The 21,961-nt window shown below is 36.1% G+C and overlaps 2 protein-coding genes across 5 annotated transcripts; both read right to left on the reverse strand.

Annotated features, from left to right (window-relative positions):
- Positions 1-6,324: 6,324 nt before the first annotated feature.
- On the reverse strand, positions 6,325-12,279 carry LOC110690878 (oxysterol-binding protein-related protein 4C-like). The gene is made up of 7 exons (XM_021867775.1): positions 12,025-12,279; positions 8,957-9,118; positions 8,528-8,773; positions 8,119-8,215; positions 7,167-7,455; positions 6,881-6,983; positions 6,325-6,768 (listed from the first exon to the last, which is right to left on the reverse strand). The coding sequence occupies exons 1-7, from the start codon at positions 12,025-12,027 to the stop codon at positions 6,514-6,516; spliced, it is 1,155 nt and encodes a 384-aa protein (XP_021723467.1). The 5' UTR covers positions 12,028-12,279; the 3' UTR covers positions 6,325-6,513.
- A 1,598-nt stretch (positions 12,280-13,877) lies between these two features.
- On the reverse strand, positions 13,878-21,694 carry LOC110690879 (subtilisin-like protease SBT2.5). 4 transcript variants are annotated; one of them, XM_021867778.1, is made up of 11 exons: positions 21,449-21,694; positions 20,601-20,821; positions 19,329-19,473; positions 18,845-19,239; positions 18,161-18,256; positions 18,005-18,077; positions 16,890-17,175; positions 16,304-16,629; positions 15,615-15,882; positions 14,962-15,246; positions 13,878-14,755 (listed from the first exon to the last, which is right to left on the reverse strand). In XM_021867778.1, exons 2-11 carry the CDS (start codon positions 20,789-20,791, stop codon positions 14,349-14,351), a joined length of 2,472 nt encoding a protein of 823 aa, XP_021723470.1. In that variant the 5' UTR covers positions 20,792-20,821; positions 21,449-21,694; the 3' UTR covers positions 13,878-14,348. The 4 variants fall into 4 exon arrangements, with proteins under 4 accessions (XP_021723470.1, XP_021723468.1, XP_021723471.1 ...); XM_021867776.1 differs by having other exon boundaries at positions 21,378-21,693; XM_021867779.1 differs by lacking the exon at positions 21,449-21,694 and adding an exon at positions 21,101-21,269.
- Positions 21,695-21,961: the final 267 nt, after the last annotated feature.

Consider the following 21,961-nt stretch of genomic DNA (forward strand, 5'->3'; position numbering starts at 1 on the left):
GAGAAGAAAACTCCATACGAATGCTTCAACGTATCCAACCCCCACCGCCCGGTCAGACCGGGCAAGGTCTGCCCGATCGGGCGAAGGCTCGCCCGGTCGGGCGAAGGCTCGCCCGGTCGGGCGCGAGAGCAGCTTCTTCAACGAATTTGCCAGGCACCTCTTCTTCTTCCGCCCGGTCAGACCGGGCAATGTCCGCCCGATCGGGCGGACAAAGCTACGAAGTACGAGTCACCTAATATACTTATCAACAATCTCCACCTTGACGAGAACTCGTAGTCAGCAAACGACCCCATCAAGACATAGTGAAAAAACATCTCAAGCCAAACCCGATGCAGGACTCATGCATAAGCCATACATCCCGATAAGTCTTCAACCAAGACCCATCACATACTCGTCTCCAAGTATAACAACTCATAATGCTCCACCTGCATCACAAGCCCCGGGCAAGCTCCACCTTAATGCCAACACACCTACACCAGGAGCTCCCCAACTTCGCCCCTCAGGGCCTACTACATCACGTAGTAATCAATATTTAGCAAGTCTAAGCAATGTTTAAACTTGCTAAACGGAACAGGCTTAGTGAAGAAATCAGCCGGGTTGTCAGCAGTCCCAATCTTCTTCACCTTAATCCTCTTGTCAGTACGCAAGAAATGATACCTGACATCAATGTGCTTCGTCCGATCATGGTGTACTTGATCTTTAGCTAAGCAAATCGCACTTAGACTATCACAATACACTGTAGCAAAATCCTGTGCAATACCCAGTTCACCTACTAGGCCTTTGAGCCAAATAGACTCCTTAGCTGCAGAAGTTAAAGCCATATACTCAGCTTCAGTAGTTGACAACGTAACTGATGACTGCAATGTAGACTTCCAACTAACCACAGAACCACCCAAAGTGAACACATAACCAGTCACAGACCTCCTGGTATCCACATCAGCTGCATAATCAGAATCACTGTACCCAGTGACCAAGCATTCCCTACCATTCCCGTACACAAGACCAATATCAGTTGTCCCTCTCAGGTAGCGAAAAATCCTTTTCACCCCTTGCCAGTGTTCCCTCCCAGGTCGAGCCATAAACCTGCTTACAACACTAACAGCATGCGCAATATCCGGCCTAGTACAGACCATAGCATACATCAAACAACCAACCGCGTTTGCATATGGAACTCTAGACATATAAGACAACTCCTCCTCTGATTGAGGTGACATAGACAAAGACAACTTACAACTAACAGTAGTTGGCGTACTTATAGGCTTCGATTTTTCCATCCCAAAACGAGACAAAATCTTTTCAATGTAGCTTTTCTGAGTCAAGAAAAGCTTACCTCTAGCCCGATCCCTGTAGATCTCCATACCCAAAATCTTCCTAGCTGCACCCAAGTCTTTCATGTCAAACTCCGAGTTAAGCATCTCCTTTAATCTAGCAATATCAGATTTATTCTTTGTGGCAACCAACATGTCATCAACATATAACAAAAGATAAATCATGGAACCATTATCCAGCTTACTATGATACACACAGCAATCATATGAATTCCTGTCAAAACCTTGTGAAACCATAAAAGAATCAAACCTTTTGTACCACTGTCGGGGGGATTGCTTAAGTCCATACAATGACTTTAGCAATCTGCAGGCATAGTGTTCCTTTCCAGGAACTTCGAATCCTTCGGGCTGCTTCATCAGAATCTCCTCCTCCAAATCGCCATGAAGGAAGGCCGTTTTAACATCCAACTGCTCCAGCTCAAGATCAAAATGTGCTACAATTGACAATAACACACGGATAGAAGTATGTCGAACCACAGGTGAGAATATCTCAACAAAATCAACCCCTTCTACCTGACTGAACCCCTTAGCAACTAGCCTAGCCTTAAAACGTATTTGCTCAGTTTCCGACAACCCTTCTTTCTTCTTGTAAATCCATTTACAACCCACAAGCTTCCTCCCTTCCGGTACCTTTACCAGTTCCCACACTCTGTTCTTGTAAAGAGACTGCATCTCTTCACCCATTGCGGCAAGCCATTGCGCAGACTCACTACAACTAATTGCTTGTTTATATGTGGCAGGTTCAAATGACTCTACATCATCAGCTACACTCAATGCATAACCTGTCATCGCATCAACACAGCAATTTCTTCCCTCCATCTCTTCAATCAATCTAACAGGCTTCTTGATAACTCGTTTAGGCATCTCAAGAATGGTGTCAGGTTGACTAGATGACCCCTGATTAGATTGCTCCACCTCATCCCCAGAGTTAGAATGAGTAGGAGTAATCTCAGGTTCAGGAGTACCCGGCACTGGAACATCAGCATCATCATCAATATATTGTACCCGAGGTAAATCAGCAATGGTAGACTGATGTACCTCAAGTACCCCATCTGTCTGTAATAAATTGTCTCCTTCCCTTCTCAAATCTGAAATCTCTGCATTTTTAATTGAATACATGGTGTTTTCATCGAAAGTAACATCCCTACTAAGAATGACCCGACCCTCCGAAGGTGAAAAAATTCTAAACCCCTTCACACCATCCCCGTACCCAACAAAACACCCCTTCTTGGCTCGTGGATCCAGCTTACCCTCAATAACATGATAATAAGCAACACAACCAAAAATCTTCAAATTCGAAAAATTAGGCAACTTACCACTCCAGATCTCAAACGGAATCTTGGAATCAATTCCAGAATGAGGACCCCTATTAATGACATAACAAGCTGTTAACACAGCTTCACTCCAGTACCTCCTCCCAAGCCCTGCATTAGAGAGCATGCATCGAACTCTCTCTAGCAGTGTCTGATTAACCCGTTCTGCTACACCGTTCTGCTGTGGTGTCTTCCTGACAGTATGATGCCGACCTATACCCTCATCTGCACAGAACTGATTAAACTCGTCTTTGCAAAACTCTAGCCCATTGTCCGTTCGTAGCTTCTTGATCTTCCTTCCTTGTCGATTTTCCACCAAAGCTTTCCATTGCTTGAAAACTTTGAAGGCCTCATCCTTTGACTTAAGCAACCTAAGCCATGTGTATCGGGACTTGTCATCAACAAATGACACAAAATAGTGGTAACCTCCCATACCTTCAACTCTAGATGGACCCCAGCAATCTGAATGGATGTAATCGAGCACTGCATCAGTAATGTGAGCACCCTTGCTGAACTTTGACCTGTGTTTCTTACCAAACACACAATGCTCACAAAATTCAAGGTTGGCAACCTTGACCCCGGATAGAAGACCCCTCTTGGACAATAGCTGCATCCCCTTCTCCCCCATATGACCAAGCCTCATGTGCCAAATCTTAGTCATCTCCTGGTGAGATACAGATGCGCAAACCGCAGAACTAGGCAGTGTAACACCCTCAAAAACATAGAGGGTGTTCCTTTTGATACCCTTAAGTACCAACTCAGAACCTCTGAAAATACACAACTCCCCATCTGAAAACACACCATTGTACCCCAATTCATCCAGGGTACCCAATGAAATCAGATTCTTTCCTAAAGCAGGAACATGCCGTACATTAGTCAAAGTTAACCTCCGCCCATCAACAGTCCTCAACCTCATGGAACCAATACCTGTGACCTTACATGGAGCATTGTTACCGACTATAACCATACCCCCATTGCGAGGTTCATATGTATCAAACCAATCTCGACGTGGACACATATGGAACGAACACCCCGAATCTAGAACCCAGTTATCAGATAAATCATCAGACCTAGCAGAACTGACTAATGCTAAATCTTCCTCTGAATTATAGCTCTCATTCGGTTTCTCTTCAACTACAGCAGCCTGGGACTTGTTTTTCCTCACCGGACAATTATTCCTAAAGTGACCCGGTTCTTTACAGTAATAACATGTTTTAGTAGTAGTTTTACTAGATCCATCCTTGCCGTTTCCAGCACCCGACCCAGCATTGTTCCCCTTGTTAAACCCCTTATTCTTTTTAGACTTTCCGGACTTAACAAATAACCCACTACCATTATCCCCATTATCACTCGTAGCTTTCATTCTGAGTTCCCTAGTATGAAGTGCTGCCTTCACTTCTTCTAAGGTTATAGAATCCTTACCAACAACAAAAGACTCTACAAAATTCTCAAAGCTAGACGGTAGAGATACAAGTAAAATCAACGCAGCATCCTCATCATCAATTTTAACATCTAAATTACGTAAATCAAGCAAAATAGAGTTAAGTTTTTCTAGATGTTCCCGTAAGGAAGTACCTGACTGCATCCGGAGGCTAAACAACCGCTGTTTCAGTAATAATTTGTTGGTCAACGACTTAGTCATATACAATGACTCCAGCTTCAGCCACAATCCAGCCGCCGTTTCCTGATCAGCAACCTCCGTGATGATTTGATCATCAAGACTAAGTAATATGGTAGAGTGTGCCTTCTCTTCCATAACTTCTAACTGCGAGTCAGTCGGTCCGTCTCCTGACTCCGAAGTAGTACTCTTTGGAGCCAACGGACGCCATATCTGCTGTTGTTTTAACAGAGCCTTCATCTTAATTTGCCATAGCCCGAAACTATTTTTCCCGGTAAACTTCTCAATTCTTATTGTTGAATCTCCTGCCATTGTTATCTTCAAGAAACTCTCCAAGGATTGAACCTGAGCTCTTGATACCAATTGTTGTGCGACAGCGGAAGCAAAGGTCGTAAACAAACAAGAAAACAATAAAGAAATTCAATGCAAACAATAAGAACAACACCAAGAATTTACGTGGTTCACTATCGATGTGATAGCTACGTCCACGGGCACCGAGATCGAATGATTTCACTATAAACTGCAAAGATTACAAAGATGATTCTTGTATTTCTCAAGAACGGCTCTCACTCTGTCTCTCTTTTAACCCTAATACTGATATTAGGGAGGTTTTATATTAATCCCTAAAATAAAAGATACTTGGGCAAAAAGATAACATAAAAGATAACTTTAAATCGTAAAATCCGCGTCTCCGCATTTTTCCTTCTCCGCCCGGTCAGACCGGGCAAGGTCTGCCCGATCGGGCGCGAGAAGAAAACTCCATACGAATGCTTCAACGTATCCAACCCCCACCGCCCGGTCAGACCGGGCAAGGTCTGCCCGATCGGGCGAAGGCTCGCCCGGTCGGGCGAAGGCTCGCCCGGTCGGGCGCGAGAGCAGCTTCTTCAACGAATTTGCCAGGCACCTCTTCTTCTTCCGCCCGGTCAGACCGGGCAATGTCCGCCCGATCGGGCGGACAAAGCTACGAAGTACGAGTCACCTAATATACTTATCAACAGTTACATACCATTATGATCGATCGATATGATGAGGTGAGATAGAAAGAAGTACAAAACTAGCTACTCATCAAATAAGCAATGCTTGAATGTTTATGTTGCCTTAATTTAATGGTTTTGAGAAATGCAAAGTAGTTCATGGTTGTACTAGCAATAACTCCATCAATCATAGAAGAAACTAATGTGATTCACACATGACACATTGCTCATTTCGTTCATTCAATTCTTGTTCAGAAGTTTGTATTGGTTAGAGGAGACCAATCATCGAGGATTTTTGTAATATATAAACTACGTTGTAGCTCGGGATCGATTTATTTTTTCTATCATTAACTACTTTGTATATCAAAGTACTATCATTTATCAGTGCCTCGATCTCCTAGTAAATAAATCTTTATATAGTGGTTGGGACAGATCTCCTAGTGAATCCTTAGAATACATCAAATGAAAATAAGAGAAAGTAATTCATTATAAGGTAAATAAATAAATAAATACAAGGATTTACGTGGTTTGATCAAATAAGAGTACATTTAAAGATGGAGGATTCAAGAGCTTCTCTTACAAAGAAAATAATATAAGTAGTCTTAAATACCGAATGGTTTTAGAGTGTGATCTAATTGATCTCCCAATAAAACCTAGAGTATCTATACTATATACTAAAGTAATCACCAGAGTTATTCCTTAAGTACACATGTCACATTCACAACAAAAATTTTCCCGCCCAAATATTTTTTAGCTTATTTTTTTTAAATTTCTTTTTTTCCCTTAAAAAATAACATGATAAAAAAAATTTAATGAAAAAAAAACTTACAATAATTTATAAAATATTTTAAATAATGTATCTAACATGAGAATTTTAAGGATAGACATGATATGAATTCAAATTCAAAAATAAAAAATGTTGCATATAAGCCATTTCATTTAAACTAACTCCATTTTAATTGAATTTTGTTAATTAATTTATTTATTTTAATTTTCAAGTCTTATTATTATAAATCCGTGCATTTGCACGGGGATAAAACTAGTTTCCCATATATAAGTCTAATATATGTCATAGAAAAAGGGCTAATGGATACATGCATCCACTTCAACTCTAATTTTATTCAATTTGTTTTGTCAAAAAAAAAAAAAAAAATATTCAATTTGTCTTTTAAACTTACACTAGCTCTAACATATTTATACAGTACTTGAGTAATTAAACTAAATTACCATTACATTTAATCATTAACATTATCCAAAAAAAAATTAAAAAAAAAGTTAAATTAAATTGGGAAAATAATAGGAGCAGGTGGAATGGTCTTTTCTTTAGGAGTGCATTCCCAACCAAATTCAGGGGAATAAGATAAATCAAAATGCTTTGGAAACCAATCTTCACCCACTGACTTCCTTTGTTTTAAGAGTTCTCTTTCTCTCTCCTCAACTGTTCTCTTTGCTTCTCTTGCTTTGTCCCACTCTTTGCTTAGAATTCCTTTACTCACTTCTCCCCATATTACCCCTGATTCACTTTGCCACACTCCCTGAAAATTTATATGCTAAATCATTAATATCTTAAATTAAAATTAAGAAAACAAAATGAGAAAAGAGTTTAGAGCTAATACAACATTAAGAAATTCGTTGGAATATGAGTACCTTTGGATCCTTTAGGGTTAAGGCGGGAAGTGCAGAAAGAACTTCTCTGGCATCGTATAGGACTTTAGTTTTTCCATCTATGGTATCCGTTATATTTACAATCCTGAAAATGTATAAATATTGAAATTAGAATTCCATGACACATGCTAGATATCTGACTAGGTCACTCGGCCTACCAATAACTTCATAAAAGGTCACACCCGGTCAATATGTACCTAATCCCATATTATAACAAAATTATTTGATGTAAATTTGAACAAGGAATTCTTGAAAATAACGCAATTACCTGTCCCATTGGCCATGAATTTCATATAATGTCTTGAAAGTAGATGAATCGATGATCTTTCCTTTAACAGATCTGCTGCCTCCAAAACCTAAAAATGTACCACTTTTGAAGGATAATTCAGCTTCAAGACTAGTTTCTTGGCACTTGATTCTAACATTTCCTACCCAATCAACTCCAAGCTTTGGCAATAATCTTATCAACAATTTTGGAGCATTCATCACATAACATTCTCCCCTATTTACAAGATTTAGCTTCCTTCTCCCATGCACCACTGTTTCTATGGTAGTTCCTTCAACAAAAAAAAAAAATTTAAAAATCAGACTGAAAACAAAAAATAAATATTAAAAAAAAAAAAAAAAAAAAAAAAAAAAAAAAAAAAACCTAATTATGTTATTTATTACGAGTAGCTAATTTTATGATAAGAACTTTAACCAATCAGTGGCCCATTACTTAAATAGCCCAACATCAGTGGTTATGTAAACCATTATTTTGGGCCTATCATTATTCATTTGTTATCCATCATAGTATCATACTATCAATACCTCAAGCAATTATATTATGGACTCGAGATCATGATATGCATCCTGATCATAGATAAGCCTTTAAGTTCAAAAACATTCAAATATCGAGTATTCAATCAAAAAACCAATTAAGTATGTGCTTAAATGCTACTCCATATTGTCAAAATTTTATGTTCATGATTTCTATGTGTTCAGTTTTATAATCCTATAGGGTATGTGTCCGAGAAAGCTCATTAAAATATTTGGGGATGCATAGGGGATATATTTGCTAAGGGGTACAGTTGAGGTTGTGTTCTCTTCATCTTATATTTTTTAGCATGGGATATTAGTTAGTTAAATAGTGTTTAAAGGTTAATTCGTAGTAATATATTATGAAGCAAACAATTTTTATCATAATTTTTAAATGGAAATTTAGGATATAAAATCAATACCCTGAAACTTGGGAACAGCATGTTGGCACCAAATGAGTTCTACACCGTTCGTCTCATCAGTTGCATGCAATGCTGATACTGGTGGGTGGTGAGAAACCTACAAATAAATATAAATAAATAAATAAATACCAAGTATAAATTTAATTATTTTATTCTTTTGAAATGGAGATCCAAATTTTATATAATTTCATCATTTTCATGTCTTATAAATTCATTTGTTATTATTGAAGTTTCAAAAATTGTACATTGACTAAGCATTGACGGATTCAGAAAAAAATAGTGTGGGGTTAAAATAACATTGATCGACTGTAGTAGTAGTTTTGCTTTATATTATGTCATTAAACAACTTCCAACACTCTAATATTAATACGTAGTATAACAAAAAAGTTTAAATAGATATGAATCATACTTGTTCAAGTAGGACGTTTAGTGTGCCTCTAGACGCATGATGAGTCTCACCAAGAATGGGGTTGTAAGGGGCAACCCCGAACATCAACGGACGAATGGTTGAGATGCTCCACGCAACGACGGAGATCATCCGATCAACGGTGGTCTCTCCGTTGGCACATTTGCTTAGCATGTCCTTGTTCACACAATACACTGATTCTCCATAGCATTGTAGGTGTGATTTTGGTAAGTTAAACAATGGAGGTAGCTGCAAAACACACACACACACACATTATACTATAATTATATTGTTTTCGTTTTAAATTTTGGTATTGGGACACTGAATTTTAATTCAATGAAAATATGTTCTAAACTTTGAACATTATTATATCTCTAATTAAAATTCAATCAATAGAACTTCTCATGTTATATGTACATGTTACGGACGTACCTGAAAACGAGTAAGATCAGCTCCAGGTCTAACATTATTGAGTAGACTAAAAACCATTTGAAGAACATTGGGAGGCTTGTAATCATTCTTGGAATTTCCATCTAGGGAGAGTGGATATGTCAAAGTGACCTCCCTCTTGTTCTCATTCTTCACTTCTTGGACCTTTACATACATAATTCAACATGTAGTTATAACCTTGATGCCAAACTTTATGTCTACATAATAAGTTTGATCTTTGACTAACATGCATATAACATACGAAGTATTAAGATATACAATTAAGTTTAATAAATGCACTTTCATACTCTACATAATTTCATTGCAATAAAATTAATTTAAGTTCAGCAAAAATAATTTCAGTCGTATAGTTACATTAGGCATCATATTCATGAAACTTCATTATAGTAATTGTGTTTGGCATATAGTCGTATAGAACCACAAAGTTGTGATGTAGACAAGAGTAGATTTTACTTCAGAATTAAACTTTAGGGTACCACCATTTCGTATTTTACTAATTAAATTAGTTGACATCTACAACTACTCATTCGCTAATGCAAAGGTGGTCCTTTTATCGGGGCCATTTAAAGCCCAAACCCCGGTAAATTATTATAACTAATTAGTTTTAAGCAAGAGATGGAAGATTTAAATCCCGACCCCTCTAATTTTTTTTACAAAGAAAGTGGGCTCGTTTTGGCTAGAAGTTGAGCATCATCAATTCATCACTAGAGTGAGTTTGGAACACTCGGTGGGGTGATTCATTGCGTACATTTGCAGTTGCAACTAAATAATGACACGTTTATGTTGATGAGTGATTTAAAGTAGTTTTTTTTTTTTTTTTTTATAAGAGAGTGATTTAAAGTAGTTGAATGCATGAATGCACTTAACAAAGTTGTGTGAACACAATAAAAGATTACCAAAATAAATTAAAAATGTGACATTATTATACTCAAACGAACTAAAAAGGAATGTAATTTGCATTATTTAGAAATAATCAAATAAAGATAATCACAAAGTTTCATATACGTACGGTGCGGCCAGCTATATATTTTTTTTAAAAAAAAAAAACTTCTTCTCTCTCCTCTTTTCTTCTTCCATCACCATTTTCTACAGCAATACCTTGTCGACGTTCATACTTTCCGGTGACACTCGACCTCTTCGTTGCAACATCTCCTTTTTCCCCCAATTTTATTTCTCTCTCCTCTTTTTTCTTCAAACTTCATTAATGGTGTTATCTTCTTAGCCCATTTCTTCAAACTTCATTAATGGTTTTCTATTGGAGATTTATGTTTTACGAAATTAATGTTGAATTCAAGCTTATTTGCTTAAGATTTTGATTATATAACTTGTAAGTTGTTCAATTTTATTACTTAATTTTTTGTTGAATTGAAGAACGATGAACAAATTGTTTTCGTGGATAGCGGTGGTTTTGTGGGTGGGTAGTGGTGGTTTCGTGGTTCAAGGTTCTAGATCTAGTTTCGTTGGTGATTTAGGTTGGTAGTGGTTCGTTGGTGGTGGTTGTTGGTGGTAGTTTTTTGTTGGTTGTGGGTAAGGGGTTACTAGATCTGGTCAGGGGTTACTAGGTCGGCGGTCAGGGGTTACAAGGGGTTACTAGATCGGTTAGGGGTTACTAGGTCGGTTAGGGTTTACTAGGTCAGGGGTTACGTAATAGGGGTTACTAGGTCGATTAGGGGTTACTAGGTCGGTTAGGGGTTACTAGTTCTGGGGTTACTAGGTCGGTTAGAGCTGAGGTTACTAGTTCAGGGGTTACTAGGTCGGTTAGGGGTTACTAGGTCGGTTAGGGGTTATTAGGGGTTACTAGGTTGGGGGTTACTAGGTCGGTTAGGGGTTACTTGGGGTTACTAGGTCAGGGGTTACTAGATCAGTCAGGGGTTACTAGGTTAGTCAGGAATTACTTGGTGAAAGGTTACTAAGTCAGTCAGGGGTTACTTTTGTCTTGGGGTTACTTTGTCATTTGCTGATTTGGCACCTTGTCGCATGGTGCGGCCAGCCGCACCAGAAACGCACTAAAAGGTAATTAATTACTTATTTGCATATGAAAAAAATTTATCGCATTCATCCAATTAGTTATCATCAATAATATACTCCGTAATACTCCGTATTTTATTTCAGTTATGATTTGAATTTAATATTCATTGTTTTTCCTTTGAAGATATATATACCTTGCAATTTCAACCTAAGCCAATCATAAATCATCGATAATACAGGACTATCACTAATAACTTAATTAGTTTATAAGATTATAATTCTAACAATTCCAAAATAGTTATGCCAATGCCCCTATAAAAATTTAGTACAAACCAATCTTTTTTGTTTTTAAAAAATTTAGATTATAGTCGAAAAAAATCTGCCTAATTTTAAAGTCTATAATCTCTCAAACAAATTCAATAAAATCTCAATAAAACAAATGATATGTAAGAAGTATCACGCTATTACATTACCTACTTTCAAAATTTTAATGTACCATGAATTTCATGATAATGGACGGTTGAATGATTAGTATTTCTATAATAGCTTCTAATATAATGTATTCATATTATTATAAGTGTCTATTATTAAGACATTACAAATTAAAAAATTGAGTTCGAAAAGTACAAACCGCGTTTCTCCTAAAATCAATTTGATCTAAATTATTCTTTCAAATTAATCAAATCAATATGATTGGTTGAAGCTTTCTTAACAAAGTTTCTTTTGACCTCCCTCAAAAATTCAGTTAGCCAACCCTTAAAAAATAATTTTTTATTTTTACGTATCAAGAACACTGTCCTATTCTATTTTATTATATTCGATTTATAAAAAAAGAAAATTAGACGAACAATAATGTGAATGAACATCATTTGGAATGAAATACAATGACTTTAAAGGCGATAGGAATAACTTATTGCACGATCAAAAAAAAAAAATTGAACAACAACCAAGATCATTACCATAAAAATCAAAGGAAACAAAACATAAAAACTTGTAGACTTATATCATATGATATTATACATTAATACATACAAATATATGCGCAAATAATAATTAAAGCAAGAAGTTAGAGAGAGACGTACCATGAGGAAAGATGAACGAGGAAAAACTGGAGAAATCAAGAGTTTTGAGGCGTTAATTAATTAAGGAGGGTGGATTATTATTAATATTAATAAGCAAGATTAATATTTTAATGTAATTTTGTTGGCTTTTTTTGGTAGTGAAAATTATTGGAGGTGGAGTTGTTGCACGAATTGTTGTGTATATATAATAGAGAGAGAAAGAGAGAGGAGATTAGGAGTAATAAGTAGGATTATTTCATTTCCTCAAAAAAAAAAAAAAAAAAAAAAAGGATTATTTCATGTGGATCTTATTTATATTATTGTGTCTAAGCCGTTCTTTAAGGAAATATGTATTTTTAAAATAAATAAATAGATATGTTCACATCACACTTTTTGAAAAGTTATAAAGTTTCTTTAGAAATTATGTGTAAAGATTTTTATGGATGTTCATATTGCAATATTATTTGATATTTCGTGCTAATGTAGTATAAATGGATACTTTATTTGATTTTATTTCCATTTTTTATTGATTGTGAATGATAATTGCTGTATCTTTCTTTTTTGGGTGAATTTTGCTAATTAGATGCTTTTTGAAAAGAAAATAAAATAAAATAAAATTGATTTTAAAAATGAAATTGAATGCTTTTTCTATGGTAAGAAGAGAAGATAAAGAAAATCTCTCAAACAAGTCCCATGATAAGATTTAAATACTAGACCTGGGATATGAGGTAGAGAGCGGTGTCACTATTATATCAACCCTCAACTTCATATGCTTATAATGAAATTGAATATAAGTTGAGTAATTTAACGTTGATTTCTTTAAAATTACAAAACATATAGATGGTTTAGAATGATATACTACGTACTATGTATCTATGTATTTCAATTAAAATAAGTTTTAATCAATTAAAATGATGTCGGAATCTGTGTATGCTCCCCATACTACTCACTGGACCATCATACTGTAAAAAGAATATTGAGGTATTTGTAGGGGCACTAAATCATGGCCAATTCTTTAATTTTACCAAGTACTTGTAGCGTGCTAATGTGCTATCGTAATTGCTTACTAGTTACTTTGATAGTCAACCAACCACCATAGTTTATGCACTTTTCTTGAGAAAAAATCAATCTCTTGGCTCTCTAAGAAGCAACCTATTAGTGTCAAGATCCTCTGCTGAAGCTGAATATCGAATATTCGATTGATCAAGTTTTTGTGTCTAAATTAATAATAGAATAGGACTTTTACGACAAAATGATCTCATTACAGAGTTTTATTTTTATTTTTTCTCAAAGTAATCACATATTACTTCGAAATATTCAATTTGAAAACTTGTTAGTAACACACGCATTGGTAAAAAAATAAAAATTAACGCCGTGACTAGAAATAACTAGCTAATCAATATGTTACATTAATGAAGAGTTTTATAATTATGAATTTGGTGAGAAAACATAAGTTATACGAAGTATTTATTCACTTTCTTGCCTATCCAGGAAGCAACCATGGGTGGAATCCTTACCTGTGACTTGTGAGCTTCCAATGTCCCTACTTTTCTCATTTACTTGTTATATTAAGAGCATAGCATAATGTGAAACAAATCAGAGAGAAAGAGATCAAATAGAATCAATCGCGTCTGTTTAACAAATTTATTCCGAAGCAATTCGAAACTTTTCCGTTCTTTTTAGTTGTTCCACATTGATTTATGATTCTTTTCATATGATCAACTTTGACCAATTTTGGTTATGTACACTATACATAAATATAAACACGGTCATTTTGAACTTGTTAAATTTGTCTCACTCTCAGTTTAATTACTACAGTATTACTAAACTACAAAGTAAACAAACCAAAGAAAAGCTAATGAATGAAACAACTATAAAACTGTTATAAGGGGGTAGTATTAACATGCATGTATACATAAAATTAAAGCCCTGTTTATTATGGAAGCTTTAAATTGTGTTTTAAATACTCAAAATATTCATAATATTACAACTGATCATGTAACTTACAATACTTTTTTTTACCCACTTGCCTTCTCTTTCCCCCCATTTCCACTGCTTCACTAGCTTCTTTACACCGAAAACGACCAGAAGAAGAGGTCAAGCTGAATCTATACTATGATTAACCTAAAGACTAACACAACAGCATATTACAACAAAAATTAGCCACCAAAAAGAAGTAAAAAAAATACTTCACCTAGGAAGAAAACGAGTGAGTTTCCCACCTATAAAACCTCTCCGATATTCATATATAGCATTCTCAAAACACCTTGTCTTCTCGCTTATTACCAAGTCATAAAGAATACCGTAAGTTATAAGTTCACGCTATAATGACAAGCATCCCTAACCTATCGCTTGAAACCCATAGCTACTACTGGAATACTAACCTTGTGCCCTCGGCTTCCTTTTAAGACAACTTGGCCAAAGGTGTAGGATCCAGTCACTGAACGTACAGTCAAAGACACTGAAAATTTCCGAGATGCCCCTGGAAGTAAAGTCATGGCAGGAGGGTTTACCTCAATGGCAATAGATGGTCCCATCCTAGCTGAGATTTTGTATGTTTCTTCCTCAGCAACGTTAGTCACAGTTCTTGTGACAGTTCGGGTCCTGACAAGGTGTGAGATTGCTATTGACGGTGAGTTGAGATTCGATGGATGGCCCATGGTAAAATTACAAGGTGATTTTGTGAAGTTCCTTATTTCATGAGGGTTGATTCCTGGTGTGGTACATAAGAACCCCAAGTAATCTGAATAACCTGTGAATTGACATGAAGATTGACAAGTGATCAATAAAGCGAAGAGTATTAATATCAAGAAATTAGTATGCAAAGTATTAAGCAGAATGAGAAAGCCACTGAGGGGCAAGAGAAACCGAAACCACAAACCAAATGTACAACTTTAGAAAGAATTCACATGAACAATGACAAAAGGCATGCTTTAGAAAGATAACATAAGCACAAACCTGCATCAAAAATTAGTCCTGGATCTAGAGCTGCTCGGGGATCTACATGCCCACTTCCATAATCGAATGGTGTTGCAGGTACCAAGGTCATCTCCTCAGACGATCCAGTGTACTGCTGAGCTTGAAGTGGTACCCCAGCTCTATTGATTGTTGTTGTTGTAGTCATCAAAGCTGACTTAATAGCTGCCGGGCTCCAGGTAGGGTGCTTTTGCTTTATGAGAGCAGCAATGCCAGCAATATGAGGAGCAGCCATACTTGTTCCAGAAATCATTGCAAATGCTTCCCCTGTTACGAGAGTAAAATTAGCGTGTAAACAATTCTCTACCAACCAATATTCCTTAATAGTTTTTGCCTCATAATGACACATGCAGCAACAGAAGAGGTCTTTGTGTTGAGAAATTTTTAGGTATCGGGTTCAATATTTAATGCGCCTTCATTGCTTACTTGTATGTACATATTTGTAGTGGTTTTGTGCCTTACATTCTGGGGAGGGGGAGGTTGAACAACAGTAGCATTATACTTAGTACTGTATATTAAGTTGGTTCTATACTTCAGATTAGAATCAAGAAATTCGGAACCTTGGATGCTTCCAACTTCCATCAGATGAGAAAATTAACCCTTAACTGAACTTGTCATAAAATTGACAGTCATACCTGCATAGTTGGGTTCGTCAGTACCGCTTGGAGACCAAGCTCCCCATATGAGAGCTCCAGGAGCCAAAATGTCAGGCTTCAAAAGATCTGCATCTCGGAAGCTGTAGTCTTTTATGTTGGGACCCCTTGCAGAAAATAATGCCACCTGTGGGGCCGATTTGTGAAGAGTAGCCTTTAACCCATTTCCAATATGACCTTTTGCTTCAAAGCTCTTTACTCGTCCGGTCCAATCCCGTGGAGTAGAGACATTATAATAATCTATGAGATCCTGAACAACAGAGGTTCAGAAATTAGAATGCATTGCATTAACATCTTGTAGACTTTGGAAGTCAAAATACCACAGCTTGCAGAAACGAAAGACTATTGTAATTTGTAATGCATAATTGTACAAGTATTAGATGATAATGTCATTAGGGAATAATTGCCACATCTAGCACAAGAATTCAACTAGAAAGTGTCAACAAGTTTTCTAGTAAAAAAAAAAAAAAGAAGAAGAATATTCTTGCCTTTATATTGTTATTAAAACAAAAGAAAACAATTTATACCCAAAAAGTTTACTAGGATTTTTGTAAAAATATCCACCATCCAATAGCCAAATGAAATTAGTATAATTGTCTAAATCGACTAAATGCCATTTCTACTAAAGACTCGTTCACATAATGGATGGAAAAAAATCTCAGGAAGGTTACCAGAGACTTGCTGACGTCAGTCACAACAATGCCAGGTATACTGCTAGGGACAGGATCAAACTTTGTCCCAGGAGTAACGCTTTCCACAGCAAGTACAAAACCAGCAGCACCAAGGCTCTTGGCTGTCTCAGAAACTCTCTTGATTGATGCACTACCAACAACAAAATTGAAAGAATAGCCACAAAGTAGAATTTTTCCCTCCACCAATTTTCTGTTCAGAACTTCAGGCCTCTGACAATCTGAAGGACTGAATCTTGTAACAGATGTATCTAGCAATGCATCATTTGCCGAAACAAGGGTGTAAGATCTGTTGAAATGAGTGGCAGCTGCAAGGGGAGAAAAATACTTGCATCAGATTGACATGAGTACAGACTTCAGATCAAGGAGAAGGAAAAAAAAACATGGTATATAGAGAATTTATACATCTTAATAAAATCCATTTTGCATCATCACATGCATCTATATCTTACTCTCTCCATTTTACACTCACAAATAAATTTTGTCTAGGTGTCCGTGTCAAGGCCTTTGTTGCACATAATATGAAACGGAAGTAGTATATAAAAGGAAGGGTAGGCATAAAACTTACGTGAAAGTCCTATTCCAGCCAGAACTTTTCCATTTCCCAAGAAAAAGTGATTTTTATATCTTCGATCATCAATTGCAGCTGCAACAGATGTTATCCATGGACTGTAAGACAAAACAGTCTTAGGAAAAGGACCCCCATTTCCAGCTGCCTGAGCAACAAAGATGCCTGCCTTAACAGCTGAAAGAAGAGCAGCATCAAAAGGATTTAGAAAGGTTGTTTTTGTTGCTGCTGGCGGACTATTTGGCCCAACTGAAAGATTTATGATATCAACACCATCTTGAACAGCCTGTGAGATATCAAATGTGAGTTCAAGAATAATAATTAAAAACAAAATCTATTACATAGCTTTAAGTAATGAGTTTAAAGACATCTTGAAGCAGCCAACAGAATCAATTCAACCTCCAGACATTTTTTTTTTGTGTGTGTGAAAAGAACAGATCACCAGTAACTAATATTTGCTCCTATTCTTCCTCTATCAACAACACATAAAAGGAGCACCCCCTAAACATGTAAAAAAATCTATACTTCCTCTATTATTTTATAATTGCAAAATGTAAGGGACAAAATATTTTAGGAACCCATGTGATGAGAAGAGGGATTGAGATAAATAACTAGAGGGACTGGAGGACATTTGTGATGAGGATGAGATAGTGAGAAATCATGAGTAAATAAAGAATCATGGCAATAGTTATGAAACTTTTAAAAGGGACATGTTGCATTTTTTAAAGAATGGATGAAGTACTATGTATTAAGGTTCCATTCTCCTTGTTATTTTAAAAAAAAAAAAAAAAACGGCGAACTTGGCTTATTTTTGCTGAACTTTTGCTCTACCCAGACTCATTGCTTTACTTATTTTTGTTGAAACTTATTTTGACAAATAAAGGAGAACAGAGCCTTGGTGTCCTGGACAGTACATTTATACTATCTAATTTTAACAAACACACAAGCACATGCCCCTCATTTGATACTGCAGAAGTCTCATCGAACTTCATCCAAAACCCAGGGAGGAATTATAAACACTCAAACTGAAAGACTCTGGCATACCCACAATATTGACTGTGTATGTGCAAAACCAATTCTATATCAGCAAAATGTTCAAAAATAATGTTATTTACATGGTCGATTGCAGCCATCACATCTGCAACAAATCCTCCAAAAAGTGGGTAAAGCGCCTTGTAAACAGCAATTCTGCAGCAATATAGAAAATGTTATGTTCCTCAATTCCAGTAGAATGTAACAGCCAGCCATAAGCAGAAAGGTCTGATTCTTACCTGGCACGAGGAGCCATGCCACTTGCTTTTCCAAATTCATATCTATGCATTCTGACAGGAACACCATTGTTTCCAGCAGCAATAGAAGCTGTGTGGCTGCATGAATATAGAGTTCACAGACATAAATTCTATCAAAACCAATTTCCAAATTGAATTTAATGGACAATAGAAAGGCAATTAAACAAAAGATGCAATCTCCTTAAATCTGCAGAATTAATATATAAGAAAATATGTAAACAACTCTGATATACAGCAACTTTCAATAATTTTAAATGTTCTGATGACTAACATCTTGTTTGATTTTTAAAGGTGCTTAAAATAGAAATGAAGGAATGAGGGAGGATTGTTTGATTTGAATGGTAGAAATAGAAACAATTGCTTAGTTCGGTTTACTATTAACTGATGAAGGTCTTTACAGAAAATGGAGAGAAGATTAAGATTTTCACATTCTTTTCAAGCTTCAACCAAAATCTGCTGTTTTGGAAGGAAAGAAAAGTAAAAAAAAATTACAGATGAATTTCTTGTCACCTCCTTCCCTTTAATACCAATTCATGTATAAACAATATAACTAAACTCTGCAAAGGTATACATTTCATGTGTTTTCCTTATCTTTATTTCCCATCCGATTACTTTGAATCAAAATAAGCTAGCAATAAGGAGCCCAATTAAGTATATGGTTCTGACCTTCCATGTCCATCACCATCAAGAGGAGAAGCATGATCAACAGAAGGATTGAATGCTCCAGCTGCTATTGCAGCTTTTGCAAAATGCTGAGCACCAATAATCTTGCCATTACAGAAACTCTTCTTTGTAGCAGGATCAACTTCACATTTCCCTGTATACTTAGGAACAGGTCCATACCGTTCTGAATCATGTGCTGCAAAGCTTGGATGTGAAGGAAATATTCCTGAGTCCACAAATCCGATTACAATGTCTTCTCCTGCCTTGTCGTGGCCACCTCCAGTTGGCCATACCTCAGTTGGGAGTCCCAGAAACTCTGGTGTATGTGTTGTAAGCCTCTTCACCTTCCAATCTCTTTCTACTGATTTCACACCAGGGGCTCTTCTAAGGATTTCTACCTACTAAAAGTTGTGGTTGCATAAGTAAGAAGAAACAAACATGAACTAGCATCAAAATCCTCCATATTAAACAAAACATAAAGTTTCACCTGCTCAGGTGATGTATGAACTGCAAAACCATTAATAAGGTGCCGATAGCTGTATAATTTGGTGTAAGTACCACCTTTGAACAGCAACCCAAGAAGCATATCATGTCTTTTTTCTAAGTGGCGAGCATATGATATGACAGCCTCACTGAAATAAACCCAAGAAACAAAAAATGCAAGTAAACCTTCAATGTTGTGACCTATATAGTGTATAAAATTATTAAACTAAGAATATAATGGCATAATCAACGTTCATGATTGACAGCAAGAAAGTCATTTAACATTACTGAGAACATTTTTTCATAAGTGTCAATTCAATCAATCAAAGCCTTAATCCCATAAGTGGATAAGTGTCAATTGACTGAGCAAAAATATGTATTCATCACTTCATTATCTCCATGATCTCCATGACCTGAGTCTTTTTGCCAACCAAAAGCACTTGGTATGCTGCCAGAAACTCAACATGATTGCCTATGTTGACCTAACACGTCCCTCCAGCATGTCAGTAAAAACCTGTTGCTATTAAGTTTAACATCCCACCCCACCCCACCCCACCCCCCCACCCCCCCGGGTATCACACATGTACTGCACCTGGTTACAATCAACCTAAACCTTAAGATTATAATGTGTACTTCCTCTCTTAAATTAGCCTCAGTAGTCAATATCTAAGCTTGTAATAGAACTATAGAAGATAGATGGTGAGTGAATGAAGCTCAAGCCTAGATGCTTGGAGAGAGATATTTGTCCAAGGTTTATGTGTCTTCTTTTGGTTTTGTTTAGTTTAATTCTTCACTAAAAGAATCCATCTTTAAATGGCTTCCTAAATCTCACTCAAATTCCCCAAAAAAACTCATTTTCGAGGTGACCTAGTAATTATTAGAAATCCTTCAACATTGGATCGTTGGGCCTCACCGAGGAACATGTCCTTCGTTGTACTCTAATATACTTATTACTTCAAAATACCAAAGCAGTATAATTGGTCTAATTACAATACTAATATAATCACCACCAATCCATCATGTGTATTCACTAAAAGCTTCATTTAATCTGAAGTGTACTAGATGACATTTTAGGAGATTTGGCACATTTCAGCCAATAGTACAAGAGAAAATTCTCTAACAAACAGGCAAATACAATCATACAATGGACAAACACCCTAGCTTTATGCCTTCACCATAGGTCAAGATAACATAACATACATTTTCATAAACCTTAAACCTACAGGCTACATCATAGCAATTGACAAATTCACCAGAATCAAATGAGCAAATTTACCTAGTAACATCAATCTTCTCATCAGTCTCAGAAGCAGTGGCTTCGAAACCGTTCACGCCTCCTCGGTAACTCACTACAGGATCTTCCTCAAGTGTCACTATGTAAATCTCTGCCTTTAGGAAAGCAAAATGGGCAATCAACACTACCACTAAAAATCCAATTGAAATGCCCTTCATTTTCACAGTAGCCATCAAAGTTGATCAGCAGCACATCCCCTTTATCTATTCAAGAAATCACTCAAATCTTAGTACACAACACTGAAAGAGTATTAAAGTAACACTCAACTTGAAACTTATACCTTACATAAACATAAACAAATTTAATGGCAAGATAAAATTATTCATTTATCAACTAAAAAATTAGTAAGATATAATTACATCAATCATACACTTACACAGATTCTGACAATCAGATTTTACACAAGATCTAGATAATTAAGTCTACAAAATTTACACTCAAAGAATTAAACAAATTAAAATTAAAAAAAAAGTGGGTATTACAAAAAGGGAAAGTTGCCTGCTTTCTTTTCTTTGTAAGTTTATAAAATGCAGCCCAATGTAACACACACATTCAAGAAAGGAATCCAAAACACCCTTCACATCCACATTCACATTCGGGTTGAGGATTAAATCCCGTGTACATCATTGTCCTTTTACGACTCTAGAAAAATTATACATTCACAATCAACAGTACTCCACTAAAACCACAAGCAAACCCCACAAAAATGTAGATAAAACAAGTACAGGAGATAGAAAAAGATAAGATCTTTTTACTCACATTAATCCAAAGAAAGGAATCAGACCCAGAAATTGCAAAAAATGGAATAATTAGATAAAAACTAAATGTACCCAGTTGTTATTTATGTTGGTAGATAAAAACCCAGAAATTTGGTGATACTATTGGTTGAAAGAAGGCAGAATGATTCAGTGGAGGTGAGTGGAAGTAAGAGTGAGTGAGAGTGAATGAAGTAAGAGAGAGGGAGAGAAAGATGGTAGTTAGGGTTTTTAATTATAGACTTTAAAGATAGGAGTAATTAAAAAAACGCGCCAGACAGAAAAATCGAACATGGAGGGGTCTCCTTTTTGTGTTTATTTTTGTTGTTGCGATTGTTAGAGTCATTACTCGTAATCGACACCCGAGTGTAGATGAAAATTAGTCATTAGTCAAATATTAATTTTTGAATTACTTTTATTTACGTAATGAACTTCGCTTTGGTAGGAAAAAAAAAATTTATTAGTATCAATTGACCGATGACTAATACGCAGTAATTAAGTATTAAACTATTAACACATTATGTCATATATACATGCTCTAGTATAATGTGAGTAATTTAATATAAAATCTTGCAAATAGGTATGATA

Source organism: Chenopodium quinoa, unplaced genomic scaffold (genome assembly GCF_001683475.1).
Source record: "Chenopodium quinoa cultivar QQ74 unplaced genomic scaffold, ASM168347v1, whole genome shotgun sequence".
NCBI classification, from domain to species: Eukaryota; Viridiplantae; Streptophyta; class Magnoliopsida; order Caryophyllales; family Amaranthaceae; genus Chenopodium; species Chenopodium quinoa.